The following is a 21,991-nucleotide window of genomic DNA, read 5'->3' on the forward strand; positions in this document are numbered from 1 at the left end:
CTCTGAATCCCGAGAGGCATTATTACTTCATGTACTTGTTCAGAAAGAGTAACTTCACATCACCAAAACAAGATATTAAGATACCTGTGCCTCTAAACAGTTATTAAAACACCTGTAGCTTTAAGTAAGATTTCACTATTTCCCCTATCCAAAGGCTTACTACTAACTTGAACTAAAACCCGGTCAATCATTTAATCCCTGTCAACTACTGTTATAGCTACCCATTTGACTTAGAGTATTAAGATAAAATACTGTTTTCCTTTATCTTAATTATAATACATTTTTGGTCTCAACGCGCATTAGCATTATAATATATTTTTGCTCAGGTTTTATTCCAATCCTGACACATTTCAAATTAATAGTTATTTATTTTCCAAAGCATTTAAATAGCTTTACAGCTACCAACACCATGACTGTTCAGTAACGCTAACTTCGTAAGTTTTCTTAGACAGGTTTGTAATTAAGATTTAAAAGATGGTGTGATCATATAACTTGCCTGCTAGTTTCCAGATTTCGTTTAATATTTTTGCATAATATTTTTAATACGGTTTTCTACAGTGGGAGACAGCTAAGATACAAAAATAAGCTAATGAAATGATTGTTGCAGTCTTACACAGTTTGAGTGACACGGATAACACTCATAGGAGTGCCATGTTCACCATTACTAGACAATACCTGATCAGTTGAGTATAAAGTTGGCAAGCAGTTTAAGTTTACTATTTGCCTTACTTTCTTATACTTTTTGCATCAGTCTGTTCCTTCCATAGAGTAGCTAAAGTGATAATTACGTAACAATGGATATTTTATATTCATTTACCTGTTCTACACCATTTTAAGTGCATCTCATTAAATGAGATAGTCAACACTGAACAGCTAGTCTCAGAGTCACAGTTAAATGGGATTAATATTAATTTCTGAAAACAATACAGGTGCTATACTTTGTGAATGCCTCAACTCATTTTAATCACGCCTCCCATATACTGGCATTTAACAATGCTTTTAATCAGTTTGTTACTCTACGTAGCTTAGGGAAGACTGCCAAGTGCTAGATACTTGTCTCAGGATTAAACAAATGCGTATGACTCGCGTGAGCACTAGTTGCACTGGTGTGGTGCCAGATTGTCTTTGTCTGGAAGTCACCCATATTTTCTTAGATGTGCATGATGATATACACACAAAGATTAACATGATGAAGCTTTCAAAACAAAGTTGATTTCAACTGATTACCTGTTATTACCAATTCCTAGAACATGTAGAGCCATAGCCCTTTATGAACTATCTAGCAACTGTTCAGTTTCGGATCTCCCTAAAACAGCTAAGTATTTGCAATAAAGTTACTCCAACAAAATAAAGTTATTGAACAAAGCTGAAGAGCATGCATATCAAGAGCACCCATAAATCCACATCAGTAAAGAAATTACCACAGCTTAATTATCTTAGCTGTAAACTAGTCTAAGTTATTGTATTTACCATAAGCTAGAACATAAGCTTTCAACTGTAATGCATTTCTACTTTTTCAAAAACTTGATCATTTTATGAAACCTTGACAATTCAGACTTAGCCCATTTTTGTCTGTTAGCAAAGGCTGCAAATGTAATTTGAATGATAGCTTTACATTTTCATGCATAACCATCATGAAAAGACTGACAGCAGATCATATTCATGGAACTGACAACTTGAAGAATGATGGATTTGAAATAAGTTCGCCCTTCTTTAAGGTTAGAACAGGGCTGAGGACATAGCTAAACTTCCAAAATACACTAAGTATTTGAATGTTACACTCCAGAAGGATATTTCACCATATTTAATGATGCTTTTCTAGTTTTTGTCTGACTCAGTACTTCTTATAGTACAACAGTCTTTAATTGCTTTTAGACCATTACACACCCATGAGTTAAAATTTATGTAACTTAAGTTCTGTTTACAACTAAATCTACTGCCTCATAGTATTTAGAAATTTCCAGTAAACTAGCTCATTAGCTACTTAATTGGAACATACTAGTTTTCTGCAATGGCTCTCAGCATAGTTATGTCAGTATGAGTAACTAACACTGTCCCTTCTTCTATGCATGCAAGCATCTACCAAATAAGAACTGTGATTGACATGGCTTCAAGCATTCCGTATCTCCAGTTTTAGTCTTAAGTTTTCATTCTCATATCCATCTGAGTTTTCATGCTTAGTTTTAGTTGTCTTCAGAGTAAGATCACATGATTGCTTTCATGTATCATGTAACTGGTCAACTTGCACTCTGATGCTATTTTATATTGTAGAAGTAACATCAACTTACTGAACAGCTTGCAAGACCACACAAGAGAATGAAACAGTAATTTATGTCTTATTTCCTTGAGAAGTAGTAGTGTATTAGCACTTGATGATTTAGCTAGGTAGTAGTTAATTTAGGCAGTCTGTCATGGAAATTTGGAGTGTTGTTTTCTTTAGACATTTGTACAACACTATTCACATATACCTTGCTAAGTTAGTTTTCTTTCTCAACAAAACTATCATAGTAAAACATTATATAGATGCACAGATGTTTTCCAACAGCACAGGTGCTAAACAAATGCACAAGTTTGCCATATTATACAAAGCTCATCAAATAGATGTTCTGTATGAGATACTTAGCTTTATGATTATTGGATACCTGCATCCTGAGAAAAACAAACGACCAGTTAAGGGACTGCAATGCACACATAACTTAAGTTTCCTTGAAGGAAATCTGACTTCGCTAAAGCTGGTCATTCCTCTCCCACTAATAACTGCTGTTTTGATTATTATAGACAAGGTACTGTTTATTGTAGTATGTCTTGCCAAAACAGGTTAAGATTGGAAAAACAAAGTTCACCTACCAAGAAGTAGGTAACACTCTCAAGAGCTCTATGGAGACAACCTCAACCGCAATAACTTGCGCTGTATGCTGCCGTTATGAAGAGTCAGTTTATTCCCAAGTTTTGCTGTAGGTCTTAACTCTATTTCTACTTCACTTTCATATAATGGAAAGGCTCACTCTATGCATCAACTGGCTCTTCAGTTTGCTATTTCAACTACTGACAGAAGTCAAAGTTAACATACTGTTGTTGCCAAGATGTAAGACTTACCTGATATGTAGATAGTCTTCTGATCACTTCTCTGACCAAGGGCATTAGTCACCTTACAGATATAAGTCCCAGTGTAGTTGTAAGTCAATGGGCTGGTGAACTGCAGAGTGTTGTTGACAGACAGCAGTCCTTCAGGCCATTGTCCATCCAACCTAAAATGAAACAGTTGGCCATACTTCAGCTGCAAATCTTCGACTGAATTATTAATTTAACTGGGTTAAATGCTATTTGAAGTAGGCTAAAGTGAACTTGCACTGAACACTGATATTCTCAATAGGCCTTCACTGGATGTTCTCAGTCTCCAACTGAATATTTAGCATTTTAAGTTCTGTATCAAGTCCTTTAAGCATCAAATCTGCTGGCAATAGTAAATCATCTACCTATTAACATTACTTGAATTAAGTTCCTTCAAGTTCTTTTTGAGATTTTTTTTTTTTTATCTAAATCAAGCTGTAAAGACCATTAGTTCACCAAGGTGAACTTAAATTACTGTCAGGATTACCTATTTTCCAGACAGTTCAGCAGTCACAAAGAATATTTCTGGCAGTGCAAGACGAAGTTACAGGATAATTTCACTAGCATTTGTCAGCAGGAGTTCAAGCAGTTTTTCCTCTCAACCTGTCTTTTCTTACCCCCACCCCATCACTTTCCCTTCTAAATTACAGCACTGCAACTGGATTTGATGCTTAGCAATGCATTTAGGAAAACAACTGGTTAGAAAAAAATTGTTCCTAACCTTTTGTAAACCTACTACTTAGCTGAAACATTCTGCACACAGTAACAGTAACAACTGTGTAATGACAATAGAAGGGGAAAGGGCAGAAGGACTGGAACTTGTCTTAACACAGCTGCCAACTACCTACTGAAACACCTGTATAGTTTAATGCCCATACCACCACTGCATTTTATTTTGCTTTCATCTAGTGATCTGTTAAAAGCTAACAAGGACTAACTCAATATTCAAACAGGTGATCACCAGGTCTCCATACCATGGAAGCAGATATTTGCTAAATATTAAGTTGTATCAAAACACAAGAGCCACTCCAACACTATATTAGATATTCCATCAGCCTTTAGAGCCTTCTGTAACTTTCTTGGTTACTGCCCAGAGCTGCTGGACAACAGCCGCCATATGAAGCTGTGATTAACCTTGAAGCTTGATTAACCTTGTACTTCATAATATCACTTATGTATTTCAAAGAAGATTATTAAATAGTCTGTTTGAAAGTTATATCGTAATGTTTAAACTTCCATATAAACAGCATTTTTAAATCTTGTTTACCATGAGCATTTTACAATCCTAGCAAGTAGTCATCTTTGCTTCCAACAGACCAAGCTTCTAGAACTACTAGAACAGTAAAAGAACTGTTATCATTTGCAAGTCAGTAAGATAGTACAGTTTCAATATATCTGGTTTCCATTTCCTTAAACATTCAAGCTTCCCTTCTTTTACATGGATTTCCCTTCCTCCCCCCCAAAGTTCCTCATTCATCAGTATTACAACTGCTTGGGTGGATTTTATTTAAGCAAAGAGGTACACCCACTTGACTCCAGAAAGTTAAGCTTCTCTTGTAAAATTTGGTTCACATTAGCCTTAGGAAGTTTAATAGTGACTTCCAAAGCTTCAAGTGTTTAAGCGTTGAGTGTATTTTTACTGAAATTAGAATTGTATTGATTAGTTCCTATATGCATCTCTAAGTTCAAATAAAAGAAGTGAGAGGCTATAGTTCATCCCAAGAAACAAGCTGTATTGCTTTTGATAGCCTTACATGCTTCTTTGAACACAAATTTCTTTGTCATTATTTCCATCACACTAAGTTCCAAATTAAGGAATGGGATGGCAGACTACTGTAGCATATAGGTAAAGCATACATTTTAGTCTACCTATTTTAGGTGTAACCAGACCATTACATTACAACTAGTGTTAGCTGCAATACTGACTTAAGATTCCTATGCCTGCATCTAGGATAGAGTCAGTTACAGCAATGTTTTGGTTTCCTGTCAGACTGCCATCCATCAGTTCTCATCAATACCATATTTTCCAACCACGCTATGACTGCTTCTGTAGGCTATTATAACTACCATTGGGAAAGCAGGGAAATGGATTACAACTTTAGACCAGTAAATATTCCTGTGATCTTACCAACAAGAGCACTATAATATTGTGACTTACAAATTCATACCATCCTCATGGAATTATTCCTTTAGTGCCAACACTGGTACCAAATCAACTTAAAGTAGCTGGCTTTATTTCATTTTTTTCATAGTACAGATTTTGATTTGTTTGCTTTTTTGTCGTCTCGTGTCTCTTGCCCCACATACATACGTGACTTCAAAAAGCTACACAGAAAGTTTCAGAGTAGAGCCATCAAATCCTTACATTCACGTAATGAAGCTGTTATTTAAAAATCTCTACGCAATTTTATTTATTCATTCTAGAGACATTCAAAGCCTAGTTTACATTAAGCTGAACACTGCTTGAAAAACATGACAAGTTCCATAATTCAGTAAGTAGGAGTTGCCATCTCAACTGCAGTTTACAGATTTTAAAATGCAGATACTGAGAAGTGTCTATAATCTTCAAGTAATAATAAAACAGAACTAATGAAGTAATTGGATCCCTACTAGATGTATCATGCTTTGTGTATTATACTGCAACATACAGTTTATTCTAAAGCACTCTTAAGATAAGATCCTTCAAAGTTAATGACGAACTGTTCCAGGCTGGTAAACTTACAGGATATCCACCCACCCATATTCATACATAAACCTCTTGTGCCCCATTTTTAAATGAGACTTGGTAAGACAATTACATCTCAATACAAGTCACAATCATTTTCTTCAGTTTTTTTTTTTTAAACTAGGAGTTTATACCACCAGTATCATGTGGCATGCCCCTTTTTATAAATATTTACCTGGTCCATATCAATTCCATAGGTAATGGATTTGCATCAGCATTACACCTGAGCTGAACATTCTCTCTTCCGATGAACCAGTTACCATCATAGCCAGTTACTGAAACTTCTGGAGCATCTGCCAAAAAGAGATATAACCCATCAATAACCACAGTATTTTCTTTAAACAAGCTCTGTGTAACAATCGGTTTGGTGGAACAGAAGGTAGTGGTGTTAATTTCTAAATAAAAAACAGAGGAAACAAACGGTTCCAAGCTATAGCATGATATACAGCAGTAGATAAAGTGGGGAACAGTAGAGTTGTTAGAACTGGTGCAACTGTCCCACTGCATTTTCCATAAACAGCATTTGAGTGCAATGAAAGAACTTCAGAAGAGAAGAATCAGTTCAATGTTCTTCGGTAATTTAGAGCTACTTCTCACTAACAAGATATAGGTAAGAGATCAGAACAGTGTTTTGAGAAGCAAAGTAAAGTAATTAAGAAATAAAAAAGGTCACAGATGCCAATTGAAAAGGTTAGCAGTCATCCACTGGCATTGTAATGTGGCAGGATATCGTTATGGCTCCGAAAAAGCAAGAAGGTCGCTTCAGATAAGCCTGAGAGACCTAGCTGAAATATTTAGAAAACCACGTGAAGAACCACCACTACGACTACATATAGTTGGTATAAGCTCCTACAGCCAAAGCACAGGAATATTCCCAAAAGCTGTGAGTAGAAGGGAAGAATCAAGACTAGAGGAAAAAAAGTATCTGCTCTGCTCACTTGCTGCTGTGTTGCTTAGTATATGGTAGTGTTACAAGTTCTGAAACATGGCCTAGCACTACATTTCACATATTTTAGTATCAACCTGGCCCATTTTCAAATATATAACTTCAGTCTCATTCACTGTTAGAAGCAGAGGGAACCAAACATCTTTACCTGCATTTCTGTTTCCTCAACATCACTTCAATCTAGAACTTCAATTCAATACTGAAAATAAAAACCAGTACTAATCACTGCTTAGTACCCACATGACTGATTTCTCAATTGTGCTAAGAGAAGATATGTTTGTACGTATTTGGCAATAACCAAATGTTGATCCTTTAGAAGTTCAAAAGTATTAATCTTTCAAGTATTAATGTTCACATGCAGGAAAGTTGTCAAGTCCTAACCAGCATCGTAACTTCCAAAAGGAGAGAAATGAAGTACAGCTCCAAAGGCCATCTCAGTTCAAACCAGTATGCTTAAATGAACTAAGCTTCACTAAACAGAGAGTAACAAACCCACAATAGGTTTTCATCACACTGAAACAGCCAGGTTTGTTTTTTTCTAGACATTCCATTTCTTCTAATTGAATTGACAAACTTATGTGATTTAGGAGCTTTAAAGCAGCACAAAGCTGAAACAAAAGATTATCAAACAAAGAAACTGAACATAACTCATTTTGGTCACCCATTCATTGCTTAATAGAATACTGATCACATGCCTAAAGCTTACTTGCCTTAACATGTTTTATCAAAGAAGAGTTATAAGCCATCTTACTTCATATTCAGGTGTTTTAAAGATGCAAATTTGTTAAACAAGCCTGGTATAGGCTTGAATTATATGAGCACTAACTGTTAACACTGTATATTACATTCATGTTTCCTTATGCAAATTAGACTGGAAAAAGCTTAACATCTAATTTGAAAGTAACTTAATCCCCATAAGCCATACTTTCCATTTGTCTTCATAACCACAAATCCTCATTAGAACTCTTTTTAATACTACTAAAATCATAGGACACTAAATAGTTTACATATCAACTTAGTTATTTTGTCTGTAATCTTTGTTATATTAAATACAAACATGAATGGTAAGTTCACCCATGAGTCAGTATCCAAAACAAATAGTGGAAACAACAGTATTCTAGTTTTCTGACTAGACTTATTTAAAATTAAAACAGAGACCCCAGATTCCTACTCCTCGCTGATCTACTTATTGTCACGTCGTTTTCTTCAGTTTTCTTTTTCCTGAAGCTGTAAGTGCTCATCTCCCTGTGGAAGGTACGCACTGATAAAGAATGTGGTTATAATACATAAATCAAGTAGCAACTATTCTGAAGTATACTTACACTGTATATCCAACACATGAGAGTATCTTATCTCCTTTTCCAAAGCTGGGTGCTTCACAATACAAGTTATACGTCTTCCTCTTGCAAATCGTGTAGGGACAATATTATACTGACTTACAACTGTCACTGTTTCATTTGGAAACAAAGTAGAGCTGGATTCCATTTCACCAAGACCTCCTTCCCAGTCAATCTCTGCAGCAGGTTTTCCAGTGGCTGCTGTACAAATTGCTGCTGTTGTTTGATTTGCACCATCTATTAGAGGGTTTGGTCCTTTTGTTAAGCTCACAACAGGTTCAACTAGGGAAGGGATAAAAAGTGAGTTTAAGCAACAACAGAATTTCCAAAAGTGTCTGTATGTACAAGAATTAAGCAGACATCTAAACCATTTGAAAAGCCCATGCTAATCAGGTGTCCTGGAAACAAATAACATCAGTTATCAAGGGTGAAAGCTGTACAATAGTTTGGCCCACTGATACAAACTCACCTCCACCCACCCACCGAAGGGTAAGGTTGTTCACTCATTATGTTTAATGTGCTGACAGGGAATTCCAGAGTGGTTAGGTTCACACCACCACCTACAGTGCTTCATTTCCAGTGTCTGACAGATTAGCATATTAGATTGAAAATGTGCTGTTAATTTATAAGACGCTTGGGTTCTGCTGCACTTTGAAGTTTTATACTTAAACTATTTATCTATACAGTCATTTTTTATCATTTTAAAGTTAGTGGTCTGGGGTTAGAAAACTGACTTAAGAGTTTAAGCTTCATGCAGTTGGTCGTTGCAACAAAACAAATGGATTCCAAGCTAAAAAGAAATGAAGCCAGGAATTACCTTTAAAAATGCATTTTAACATATGTACATACACAATCATGATGCTGATTGTATGCACAAATGTGCAAAAATATACCTGTACAGAAACTTACATATTTAAGTTTAATGCAAAACTTAAATCTATATAAGATATATAGAGGCATAAAATAGACATATAGACTGTCATTAGATATAGATGTAAAAAACTTGACCCCAATACGTTGGGCAACACTCAAGAAAAAAAACTCTACTCAAAGAACCTGACTTCCTTGTAAGCCTGTTGCTTACCCCCAAGTTTAGAGCATGCTTGTTCTCAAGGTTAGGTTCCTTATGCACAGACCACTGCATTCTGAAAAGCCTTTAAAAAGGACTCCTTTCTGTTCCAGCAGTCTCTTCCAGCCCCATAAGACTCATCCACCAGTTACTGCCTAAGTCAGCCAGACCATCTGCTGTTTCTGACGCAAACTAAGATTTTGGTGTTTCAGACGGTCTGTTTCAATATCCAATACTGGCACATATGGGTTTCCCAGTAGCATACTAGCCTATTACAAAACCCTTGTCTTGTGATGCAAATAAGCAATCTGAGCCCTCTGAAGTGAAGCCATGAGTATGTACTACAATGCTTCACAATCTACCTCAGTGGACCAGCCCTCAATAATTACAGGCCACTGGCAACTCTTGCCACTTGCATATTTCAATATCCTTTAAGAAAGGCTGTGAATTAGACCTCTGCTTCTTACAAAAAAAGCTAGCCTGCATGTTTTAAAACACAGAGCAGAGTTCACAAGAGCTGCCAATATACTTCTCCAAGCAACAATACCTGCAAGAGACAACTAACTAATATGCTATTTCAGCTTGAGTGAGTTCCGTTTTAGAATCAGTTTGTCTGCCTTCTGCTTGCTCTATACCACTCTTCAGTCACTGAAGTTGGTTTATTTGTTCAATTACATTAAAAAGAAAGGCAACTACTGAATGGAAAACCTTATAAAAAAATCTGTTCTCTCCTACGCTTAGGATATATCTAGTGCTTGAAGAATATACCTCGTAAATTGAAAGTTACTTGTCTTGGGGAGGAAACATTTAGAATTAACTGCTTTCTACTGTTTTTCTGAATGCCTACCCCTTTGTGATTTGTTAGTGACCCTACCATAAATAAGCCAACAGCAAGGTTATTCCATCAAGTACTACATTTACTGTTTTCAGTTTGAACCATCTACCACAGAGCATCTTTCAGAGTTTGATACTGCATACTCCAACACTACCAACAACTGAAGTGTTCTGTAATAAGCTTGGATCTTCAAACTGATGTACATATGAAGCATTCCATTGTCTGAAATAGCTTTCAAAACCTAGCATAGATATTTCAACATTTTTAAAGTTTTACCGTTTGGCAAACAATTTAGTTTCCCTGATTTTACATAAGCATTACTCCCTCACTCTCCCCAAACCACCAGTAGTAACCTCTTCACCAGCTTTTGTAGAGGCTTTATCAGTAGCATTACTAAAACACAGAAGTAAACACCTGAAGTTACACTTACGTCTCACAAGAATAAGGATACTTACTTTTGATGTACCACCCACTAACCTCCCCCCAACCTCCAAGATCTCCATCACTACAAAAAAATCAAACAGCTTAGCAGCTAGCATTAGCTTTTCACATCAGAACTTTGACATATTTTGAGCTAGAAGTAAAACCTTCATATAATCTATTTCTTTGAACTTTCCTCAAAGATACAAATATACAGCTCCAGAGTTTTCCCCTCTACCCATTTATGAAGGAATACAAGGCTCAATTACAAGTCTTAACAAGCATAATTGAGATCTCCAGATCCAAAACAGACTACTCAGTATGCTGTTTCACTTACCATGCTTGTTACAAGAATTTGTCTTCAAATATTAGGTGCCAGAAATGAGGATAGTTTTAAAGTAATTTTTTCTTCTACCACTGTGCACCAGAGGTCTGGATGGAAATAGCAAGATCACAATGCCAACAGTATTATTTTCCTTTAACATTAAATTTACTGTGACACTGGGAATTATTAGTCCCTTTTTCATCACAGGTGACATGTACTTCAACTTTTTCCAAAAACAGTATTTCTACTCTTCATTACCTCTCCCTCTCGAAACTAGTAACCTTATCCTTCTGTATAATAAGGAATCTGGCCTACTAATGAACCCTTTGGCATTGATTTTTCTATATCAGTTAGCTTACTCATTTTTTATCGATTTTTTTCTTTACACCTGTATCTTGTGTTTCAAAAAACACAGTTAAAACTGTCTGACAAGGATCCATTCTGTGTACCAACACGCATCTTTCTTTAAATTCTCACTGTAAAAATCTGCACAATAGTGTCTGGGATAGTTCAGGGGAACAGACCTAAATTCACCATCACCAGCTCATTTGCTTCACAAATTTTAAATCCTGTCTTGCATCGTTAAGTGCTAGTCTCTTGAAGAACAAGACCTACTTTACCATTATCCAGGCTTAGAAATCTCGCTTAGCAAGACAGTAGGAGTAAAACCAAACCAAGTACTTAAATAGTCATATACAGCATTCAATGGAATAACAACATAGAGGTATGTTATCCCCTATAAGCTACCCTGTTGAAGAAAGAAAATATGGTATACAAAGACTATTTTGGCTCATTTAGTCAGTATCTTGGTAAAGAAACAGGCAGTTCAACATACTTTTTTTGCCCTAGTTTAAAAAGTTAACTTTGAAGAACCAAGATCTTAGAAAAGATTAATTTACCTGTTTGACCCAAAAAAGCATTTGCATGTCTTCATCATCATAGCCTCTGCTATTACACTGCACTTCCTCTTAAGAAGGCACAAAATACTAAGCTAAGCTAACTGGGAATAAGAAAGTCAGCACATGTGGTAACTCAATTTAAAGAGTGTAAGATATGTCCTGAAGTGCCATCGATATACTGTGGTAAAACACACAATACTTTATCCTGTAGTTTTTTTTTCCCCTCCATTTGTTTTCAGTGTCTCTGCTATACAGCATACAAGCACCTACTACACCACAGAGTTAAATGTACCCACTACGCATATTAGGGCAAATGCTTCCTTGCTAAATAAGATCCAAGAGTAGAAAAAGGAGACACTGATTGGATGGGAAATAATCAGTTTCAGCCCCAGGACATGAACTTCCCTCACTTATGGGAGAGATTTTTAGAATAAGGGAAAACCACAGTCCAGATAAAGCTGAGTAAGTCACACCAGGTTTTTGGGTTTTGATTGGAGCTATTCCATGCCTTAAGACTAAGCTTGTGGTTGCTGAGCTCAGGCTACTACAGCTCAAGAATTACTCTGTTACATGCATATTCTGAAGACCAGGCTGAGTAGTATTACTCCCCTATTACTTTTACTACTTAACTCTAGATGTCAGTGCAGGAAAGAGTTCCCAGAAGGACAGGAGAACACTGAGACAGAGCGAGCCCAACAGTTATCCAGCTCTACATGCAAGCCAAGCACCTGCTAACCAGGATGGAAAGGCAAGTTGTTTTAAGAACGATAATTTGAAGAAAAGAAAGATGCCTAGAAAGACTGTCTTGTGACAGGAGACACTAGCACACTCTCTTCCCCTCTCCCCTCCCCCACTCCTATCTGCTTAGAGAGCTGTACTTAGTCTTTTGTGGTAGATGTACTACTCAAACATGCATATTTGTCACTATTTTTAGTATGAGATGCATCCTTGCCGAGAATTGGACAAGTTTTAAAATTCAGAGGTAGGTACCATGTCACTGACAGGCTTACAGCTATCAGCAACCATCTACATCAACCATGAAAAAAGCTATTAACAAGATGACTGTACACCTGACATCTTACTTGATCTATTCAAACTAATTTTCAGTAATAGATAGCTCAAACACATTGCAGTGCTATCTTTTCAAATGCTAAACAATGAACACACAGGACATATATTTGCTTTCCAAGTTCCAGGGTCTCCTTATATTTTTCACAAACCTAAGATTTGAAGGACAAAATGGCCAACTATTAGGAAGGTCTGAAAACATCCCAGAAAGAAGGACTGACCAGAAGAGATGAGGGATACCAGTAAGAACCTCCCACTGTATACCAATGAAATTGAACCCTGAAGCCCAGAGATTTTTAAGTAGTCATGGTCATTACTGCTTGTATTACAGACTGTATAGGGGTGGAAGAGAGAACCACAAGGCCACGTGCTTTGTATCACACAGAACTTCTTTGAATTTAGCTGTTTCAAATTGCATCAAGTCACTTGCTTTGATGCATTTATTTTGCCCCACCTTGTGGTGAAAAATACAGTTCACATACCACACTAAAGCCATCTGACTTATGTTGTATGGAATTCTACTACTGTGGAAGAGATCAGAGACCAAGAATATCCTAAAACACACATTTACTTACAAAAATAGAAGGGCAGCTCTGCTGAACAAAATAGCTAACTTGCAGCAGATGCCGAAACAACTTAGTTTAAAATCAAATATTATAAAGAACAGTTAAGTAATTAGGTTTTAAAGTTTTATCATAAAGTGATCATTTTATTTCATACTGTACAACTACCCAAGTCAGCCTAGAATTCAGTACTAGTCCTTCTGACAGCATTCCAATACAAAACCATCAAGAGGGACAAAAAGTAGTTTAAATTAAATAAGGAATTTTATTTACGCTTCACATTATAGCTACCCATAACTAGACAAGGGTTTTAAATCCCTCTCTTCCCACAGTTCCCAATAGTAATCTAGACAGCTCTGCTTTTATACTGCATAGGTAACATCACCAACCCCAAGCAACTACATTAGCTTCCCATATTAGCAGCAAACTTGCAAGGGAATGTAGGCCAAGTGGTGGCTAACACTGCCTTCAACAGCTTCACAGCACACATGCAAGTCCCTAGTATCAGCACTGCCAGGTTAAAATTCTGAAGACCTGTCCAAGATGTCTTAAAAGGATTTCTGAGAAGGATCAGGACAATCCAAGTGTAAGTTCTAAAAAAGCAAGGCTCTAAAGAAGACTTATCAATGAAGCTGTTAATATCAAGATACCCGTTCTGAAAGAGTAGCGAGTATATTTTTGTGTTGCCAGGGGGTTAAAGAGTAAAATGCAACATCGAAGTCTGCAGAGTTTTGCTAACAAGTTAGTGCTATTAATTCCACTTCCTTTCATGAATGTTACTTACCTAGTACTGTTACAGTTATTGATGACTGTGCATTTCCAAGTGGGAATGTAACTGCCTTGCAAATATATTCTCCTGCATCAGAAAAGCTTACATTTTTCAGGATGATTGTTGCGTCGGTGAGCGAGTAATTTTTAAATGACACTCTTCCTTGGTATTTTCCTTGAATAGAAATTCCATATTCAGGGTGATGAACAGCAATCGTCTCTGAAATTTTACCGTGCATCTTCTCCCAGGAAACTTGTGTTATTGTTTCATTTACATCAATTATGCATTTCAGTGCAACCTTCTTCCCCCAAACTGCTGTCACATGTGGATCAACAACTGGTCCAGCTAAGGTACCTAAAAACAAAGCAATCATTAGTTTGTACACAAGAAGGTTATGCCTCCAAGTCATCACATTAAGCCTTCTTCATCAGTTAGCTTGCCTTTTACGAAGAAGTCCTACTTCTTCTGAGGAACCATAGTCTAGCTGATTCACAGCAATGTACAAACACCTACTGCTCTTACAAAAGGCATGCTTCAAGTAGCAACCAAACTAGATGTAGATCTATCATTCTTCAAAGAACATTAGGATCAATATGCAACATTCTATAATGACAACCTGATGATCATATAACTGGTGCATCCATCCTTTTGGCACGTGAACTAGGTATCAGACGATATCTAGATCCAGAGCAACAGGCAAAAAAATAAAGAACTGGTTATTTCTAAACTTCAAAAGACTCCTAATAGAGACCATTTAATGAGAAATATATAAGTTAAGCCTTCTACCAGTCATAAATTTTTTTTTTTTTTTTTAAGTGTCTACAGGTCACAGCAAAACCTGCCTCTTAAACTACTTCATCTCCAACACCGACCATCAACTTAAGAACTCAGATTTAGCTTCAACACCCCCTTGTTTCCAGTGAAGACATATCATCAGATAAGCTTCCTGCTATAGTGCTGTCTCTTCATACTATATCTTTCCTCTGTATTAACACAGTAAAACTGCAAGAGTAGGGATGTTTACTCTTCACTTAAGATTCAATTTACTTCTATTCAAGACCTAAAATATTTTCCACAATAGAAGTCTTATTCTGAGGTCAGCATTTTGCACTACCTCCTTCCAAGACAGGAAATCTACTAGACCAAGAAGTTTGTACCTGTTCATTAAACCACAAGTTCACAGCTTCTTCTGTGAAACAGATGTTCCAATAACTTCAATCATTCATTCTCCAATTAAACTAACAATAAAAAAATCAAGGTCTTAATCCACGCTGCATTTATTTTTACTGTGCTTAAGTTTTCAAGGTACTATTTCAACTGCTCTGATTTTTTCTTCAGTTGTCCAATTGGTACTTGAGCTGTTACTTATAAAATTCACCTGGGAACAAGATTTAGGTCCAAATTTTAGTAGCACAGCTTTCACATACATGAAGATCAGTCATTCAACTGGAGACATGAACCATATTTTTGGTCAGAAAGTCTCCAGAGAAAAAAAATGTTTTCAGGAAAAATTCTCTATACACCTTTACATGAGTCCCTTGTTGAAAGCTTTACATTTCCCATCAATTGATTTTTCAGTGCTCAAACCATAACTAAGTCACTGAAGTCACTTAAACGAGTAATTTAAAGATTTAGATAAAGATTTAGTCTGTACAGAGCTCCTGACTAATACCAGTAGTACGAAAACACGAAGTAGCACAAATAAATCCAACTAAGGAGAACTTCATACCAAGACAGCTGATAGGCCAGTAGGGGCTGGTACGGGGAAAAAGGCCAGAAAACAAAAATAGGTGTAGTCAAAGAACACTTGCTAGCCTCTTCACACTTCTGCAACTAATATGCATTGAGACAGACACTCAAAATCAGGCAGCTATCTAAACACTTGATTGGAACAAGCAAAGTTCAGCCCAAATTTAGTCTCCACTTGCCATTGCTACATTTAAGCATAAGGGGGAGTGTTCCTTAGAAAAGCTAACTATTGCTTTCTGCTTCACATATAAACAAGGCTCACAAGTTTTATTTCTGTGACACATCTTCAATTATACCATGTACTGTGTTTCACAATGTTCACAATGTACATATTCTATGATGTCATAGATGCAACAGAATGATTTTTGCTCAGAAATCACCAATTCAGAATGTTAGGCCTATACAAAGTCTTCATCTGTACCAAACATTGATAGAATGATCAGCTGTATGAACTGCAACCAGCTACTACTACGTACAGAAAAGCCTTACAACATCACACAACAGCAGCTTTGACTTCTGGGAAGGCAACAAACTGAATAGGAAAGTCAGTCTACTTAGTAGCACAGCAAGTAATTTGTTTCCTTTTAAATTAGGGCTTTTCTTTTTGACAAGTCCAATTCCAATAGTTACAGGCATCAGCTACATGAAGATAACCAAAGCACATTAAAAAATTTCAATACTCAACTAACAATTATTCCTGTTTTCTTCTGTTGTGAAAATCAAATCTTTTTCACTATGGAATACGTTTAACAGCTCATTTGTGCCGTGAGACCATTGTGTTATTTCTTACGTGGACTGCATGGATATTTTCAGCAGTCCAACTTTGTTGTTGCTACTTTTAAAGATTTACAGGCTGGAGTGAACAGGCCTCAAATACACCTGACCTGCTGCAGCTATATAACATTCATCAGAAACATTTTGTTCTTAATTTACCTTTTCCATTACAGGAAACTGAGCCAACAGAACATTAAACCAAGTTTTACAAATTTATCTTTTCTTTGGAATTTGAATGTATCAGGAGACAAGATCAACTCACCTGTGTGTGTCATTTAACTTGCAGTTACACATCGTTTGCATAAAAGTAAATACGGGGGGCAGGAGATGCATAAAGGAAGTTAATCTACTGTTAGCAAAGGATTAGCAGAATTATCCATAGTAATTTCGGGGATGGTAAAGTAAATGGATGGTATTGGCTGTGTTTAATACAGACTGAGGAGCCTCCCTCAAGTATATAGCAAGGCTTGTGAAAAGTTAGGTAAAACTAGTAGCTGCACTTTTAGTATTTAGAAAAGCAAAAACACGGGGAAAAAAGCTCCTGAAGAAGCTGCCAGCACCTAGAACAAGTAAAAGCAGCAATGTCTAAGAAATCACTTGTCAACTGCAACCACTAACTTACGCCAAGAGTAGGAGCAAACACCTGCCCTACTTTTCTATACTGTCGCACAAAATGAGAAAAAATTGCAGTTCCAAATGCTTGTACACCTTACACGTAAGTATACAGATTCTTATCCAGGCACATTAAAAACAAAAGCTACAAACTCCTGTAAATATCAACTATTCTTTCCTGACTCTCATCAGTTCAGTATTTTCTCCTCACCACTCAGGAGTTTCCTGTGCACCTCACCTTTCAATCTCAAACTCAGAAATGGTTGTTCTATCTACACAGCTATAAAATTTGGGGAATTTGTGAAGCTTCATTTTGTCAAACAGCGTATAGAAGTCTGTCAACTACATGACCAATATCACTTCGGAAGCACTACTATCCTTCAGTATCCTTCGAAACAACCTTTGAGTAGCAACCAGAAAATTTCAGGATTCAGTCAGTCCACAAAACAGCTTTCTCACACTAGTAGCTCTTCCAAAAATGTAAACCGCTTGCTGCAGATACAGCTTCCATTATACAGGGGCTATTAACCTTATTGAAAGGTTACTCACTCATTCTTTGTATTCATTACAAATTTTTCAGCATCAGCATGAGGCTTAAGCCATAATTCATCTCCCAAAGCAACCCAAAACAAGCACACAAAAAGAATATACTAGACAGAACTTTAGAAGATCAAAATACCAGTACCAGGCAATCATGGAAGACAAGTTGTCCTGGTTTGGGCTGGGATAATGTTCTTCAGAGTGGCTGATATGGTGCTATATTTTGGATTTAGGATAAAAACAAAGTTGATAGTTCTTTTAGTTGTTGCTGAGCATTGTTATTCTATAAAGAATAATTTAGGCTTGATGGGACCTCTGAAAGTCATTTAGTCAATAAAAGCAAGAGCAATTTCAAACAGCTTGCTCGCACCTGTCTGGTCATTTTCTGTGTTTCCACTGAGAGAGATTTCACGAGACACCTGAGATTTTCTTTTTCCAGATTCTCCTTAACACAAGGCTCAAGGGTCATCTAACACCAAGTCTTTTCTGCCTATTTCCATGTATACTAGCAAACACCACAGTATTCTACTATCACTGCAAATGCTCATTCTCACTTCAACTGCAACCACGCATCTTACAATCAAATATCAACACAAAATCATTTTTGCCACACTCCATGTTTTCACAACTGAGAATACTGAGTAGGCCAACAGGCTTTCTTCCCTTATAACACAAGGTTTCATTCATTACAAACCAGCAACTTAAGACTCAATTTTGCATGATTTTAGGAACATATCTAGTAACTACTACTGCACGAACCAACCATATAGTTGCACTGAATGTCTTGAACCTCTCTTACTGGAAAACTGTTACAACATGAAAAAGTATTTAATAATCTTGTTAGGCTTCAAGTGCTAGGTCAGAGCAGAGCAAGACAGACAAGCTATGACTGTGTGAAATCTGTTGCTCCAAACTAAATAACTCACACGGGAAAGCAAGACTTGAGTTACTTCATGGGGAGGAGGATGTTACATACAGGCAATTCTGTACTTCAACCACTGATAGTTTCATCAAACAATGGTACACTTCTATTCATTTAATTGCCAAGATTTAAATTCTTACAGTAGCTTTTAGAAGGCACTGATGTTTGGAAACATTAAGTTATATCATGCACAACTCTTCCAAAGGCAGTGACTGTGGATGACTTAACTGCAAGTCCATACATCAAACACCTTTCTTCATTTCCTACTTTGTTCCATAAAGCAGTTATGATCCATTTATGATACTGTGGACACAAATTTAATGCTTAGCACTGAAAGACAAGTAGTAATGGGTAAAAAAATTAAAAACCATAGATTCTCTCCTTGTTATTCAGTAACTTAAAAGTTCTGGTCCACCTCACCTCCACTTGCCAGTGTTTTTATGACTGATGGCAGGTCTACACTCTCCTGCCAACAGTACTCTCCTTCCCACTACTTCCTCCCCACCCCCAAACAAAAAAGCTCATATTATTTTCACAACACAGCCGAAGTAGTCTACAGGAGCCTTTTCTGAAGCTCTTTGTTCTGCAGCTCCTGCAGTTGGGTTCTATTTCAGTTTGGTGTTAGAAACCAAAACCACCTCCAAATACATTTCTTGCTTTTGCATTAAGTTCTGATTGTAATGCCACCTTTATCCTAGTACCATTCAGGGCATTAGCCTGAATACTGCCAGAAATTAAATTTGTTGTAAAAATGTTTATGTTTTGTTGAAATAAAATTTAAGCTGTACTCTGAAAGATCTCTTAGAAGTTCATGTTCTGATACAAGGCTTTTTGTATGTTGAGCACTACTTATCTGGACATACATACTAAATGAAACTACTACTTACAGTTTGATTAACCAAAGGTAGTAAAGTCATGAGCTTTTAGTTGATGAGGTTCTATTGCCTACTAACACGCAACTTGTGTTAACTACAAGAGCTCAGGCTTGTTACTGCCTCAAGGATTTCTGCACACTTCTGACTCCCATTGAAGTCACCTGTTCCTCAATTCTAATTCATTTCAAGGAGGACAGTTTTACACACATTATTGCCAAAGAGAACAATTCAAGCTCTCAGGGGCTCTTACTGTTCCCCTTAAATGTTTCCAGAAGGAATTAAAACAAAGCACACATAATGAAAACAGTTTATTGAAGCCATCTGAAAGATCCTCATGTTTAAAGTGTTACAGGCAATGTAAGCCACGACTTAGCAAAGCTTATCAGAATTGACTCATCTGCTCTGTTTCAGTTCCTTCTACACCCAGAGAAGACTTTTTAGAAAACCACTTGGATAGCTCTTAGCTCCATCCTGTAACCTTCACAGGTATGTGCCTACTACTCTGTCCCTCCTACAGTCAAGTGAAAAACACATCTCCCACTTGCAGAACTCTCTCTGGTTTTAACCTTCAGCTAGTTGCCATTATTTAACTACTTATGGTTGCTGAACTAACTGTTCAAACTATGAAGTTGATTACTAAGCTGATACTCAGAGCTCTCTATTAAAGGAACCTGGAGTCATGAAGACTATTTCCTTGGACACAAATATTTCCATTCAAGAGCTTGTTTTGCTTGAAGACTATAGCGGAGTAATAACTAAGTCATAAATCTACTTCAAAATCTGCTTTTAAAAGTTTATAATGCACAAGACACTTTACGACCACGTTATTCATCTCCTTAATTGATGGAAGATATCCACTTTGGATACATTGTTTTAATAAAGCTCAACTATCCTCCTCTTGAAATAGGAGACCTTCTTTGCATACAATATTGGAATCCTTGTTTACCATCACTTTCAACTTCTGTGAAATAAACAGTATTCACTTAAGTGAGTAAATTTACTTGTAAACTCTCAGATCAAAACACCATCAAGAACTTTTCATATATTTTCATTTATATTTAACAAAGCTGTTGCAGATCCATCTTTTCTGCTTGCTCACTTAGAAGTTGTCTGAAGGTAGTTGACACTACCAGGCATCTTCTACTGGTGAACTACAATAATTACTGAGTTAACACATTGCGAAGTCGCACCCAATCCTATTCTTTTTAAAGCTTTGAACCTAACTATATCATTCAGTTTGGACAGATGTTTTAGAACTCCTTGCCTATAGCAGTCAGCTACTACACCTCTGAGCCTGTTTCATAGACAACTATGTTAGTTGCATGTAGACACCAACAGTTTCTCAAATTGGTACAGTCCCTCTCTATTTCCAATTTTACCAGCATAGAGAACTTATAAAATGCAGTCATTTAGTACTCTTGGCTCTGCACTTACTCCAAGATGTCTCAAGATAAAATAGCATCACAGTTAGAGCTATGGACTCGACTCCTTTGTGGATGCAGGGATGGAAAGCATAAGCAGCTTGTTCCAATACCTCCATTGAAATACCTTCCAGGGGAACATGTTTTTTGGCCCTGTGAGTTGACACATCTCTTTCTTCGAATGAACTGTATCTCTCTTCATCCTTCCAATCATCTTTCGCATTACCACAGTTTAAATTGACACCAGATTTCGAGGCCCAGTATTGCAAATGCCTGTCAGTCCAAGCTAGTTGCATTTGTTTATTTTGAGGTAAAGACTAAAGTTTCACCTTGGTTTAAACAATCAACATTTTCTTTTTAAAATAACATTTACATTGGGTTCACTAACTCCCCAGTTTTAGACTGTTCCAAGAATCTGATTTAAAACAGCAAGGCACTTAGCATTGTCATTTCACTCGTCAAAAAGCACTTTAAAGATGAAATAAGAGAAAAATCCCTAAAACTTGCTATCTTTTTTTAAAAAAAAAAACACGGGACTATCAAATGTTGCCATGATAACAGAAGCGGTTCACTGGTAATTCTTAATCAAAATTCTCATTAGGTGAAAAGAGATAGGGTGACGAAAACAGTGACCTTATTGCAGCAAAGCACTCATGCTATGAAAACAAGAGTTTAGTCTCCATATGACCAACTTGGTTATTCACTGCAATAAACAGAAGATTTAGAAATCTTTCTATAGGGAATGGTCATACATGTCTAATTACAATAGCAATCCATTTTCGTTATCCATTATAGAACTGTGCCTACTTAACAGTCCACCACTAACTAGTAAGGAAGAGGGACCACATGGCCACTTCCTACCCACTTATTTTGCACTAGCTGTCAAGTGTTTCCACAAGACAATAGAGCCAAACAGCACAAAAGCAGAAAAAAACCAAGTCTTCTCCCACATCAGCAAGTTACTCAGCTTCTGGGTGTATCCTGCTTCAGTGCTAACACATGGAGCAGCTAAGGAGAAGAGTTCCAATCAA

The 21,991-nt window shown here is 36.8% G+C and overlaps 1 protein-coding gene across 2 annotated transcripts in view; it reads right to left on the reverse strand.

Annotated features, from left to right (window-relative positions):
• NECTIN3 (nectin cell adhesion molecule 3) overlaps nt 1–21,991 on the reverse strand; it is a 66,438-nt gene that overhangs the window by 25,719 nt on the left and 18,728 nt on the right. For both annotated transcript variants that reach the window (XM_083819343.1, XM_083819342.1), the window contains exons 2-5: nt 14,083–14,421; nt 8,105–8,401; nt 6,012–6,129; nt 3,097–3,248 (exon numbers count right to left, since the gene is read on the reverse strand). In XM_083819343.1, the coding sequence (XP_083675469.1) occupies nt 3,097–3,248; nt 6,012–6,129; nt 8,105–8,401; nt 14,083–14,421 (906 nt within the window). The remainder of the gene's footprint in view (nt 1–3,096; nt 3,249–6,011; nt 6,130–8,104; nt 8,402–14,082; nt 14,422–21,991) is intronic.

Source organism: Anser anser, assembly GCF_964211835.1.
Source record: "Anser anser genome assembly, chromosome: 1".
In the NCBI taxonomy this organism is placed as follows: domain Eukaryota; kingdom Metazoa; phylum Chordata; class Aves; order Anseriformes; family Anatidae; genus Anser; species Anser anser.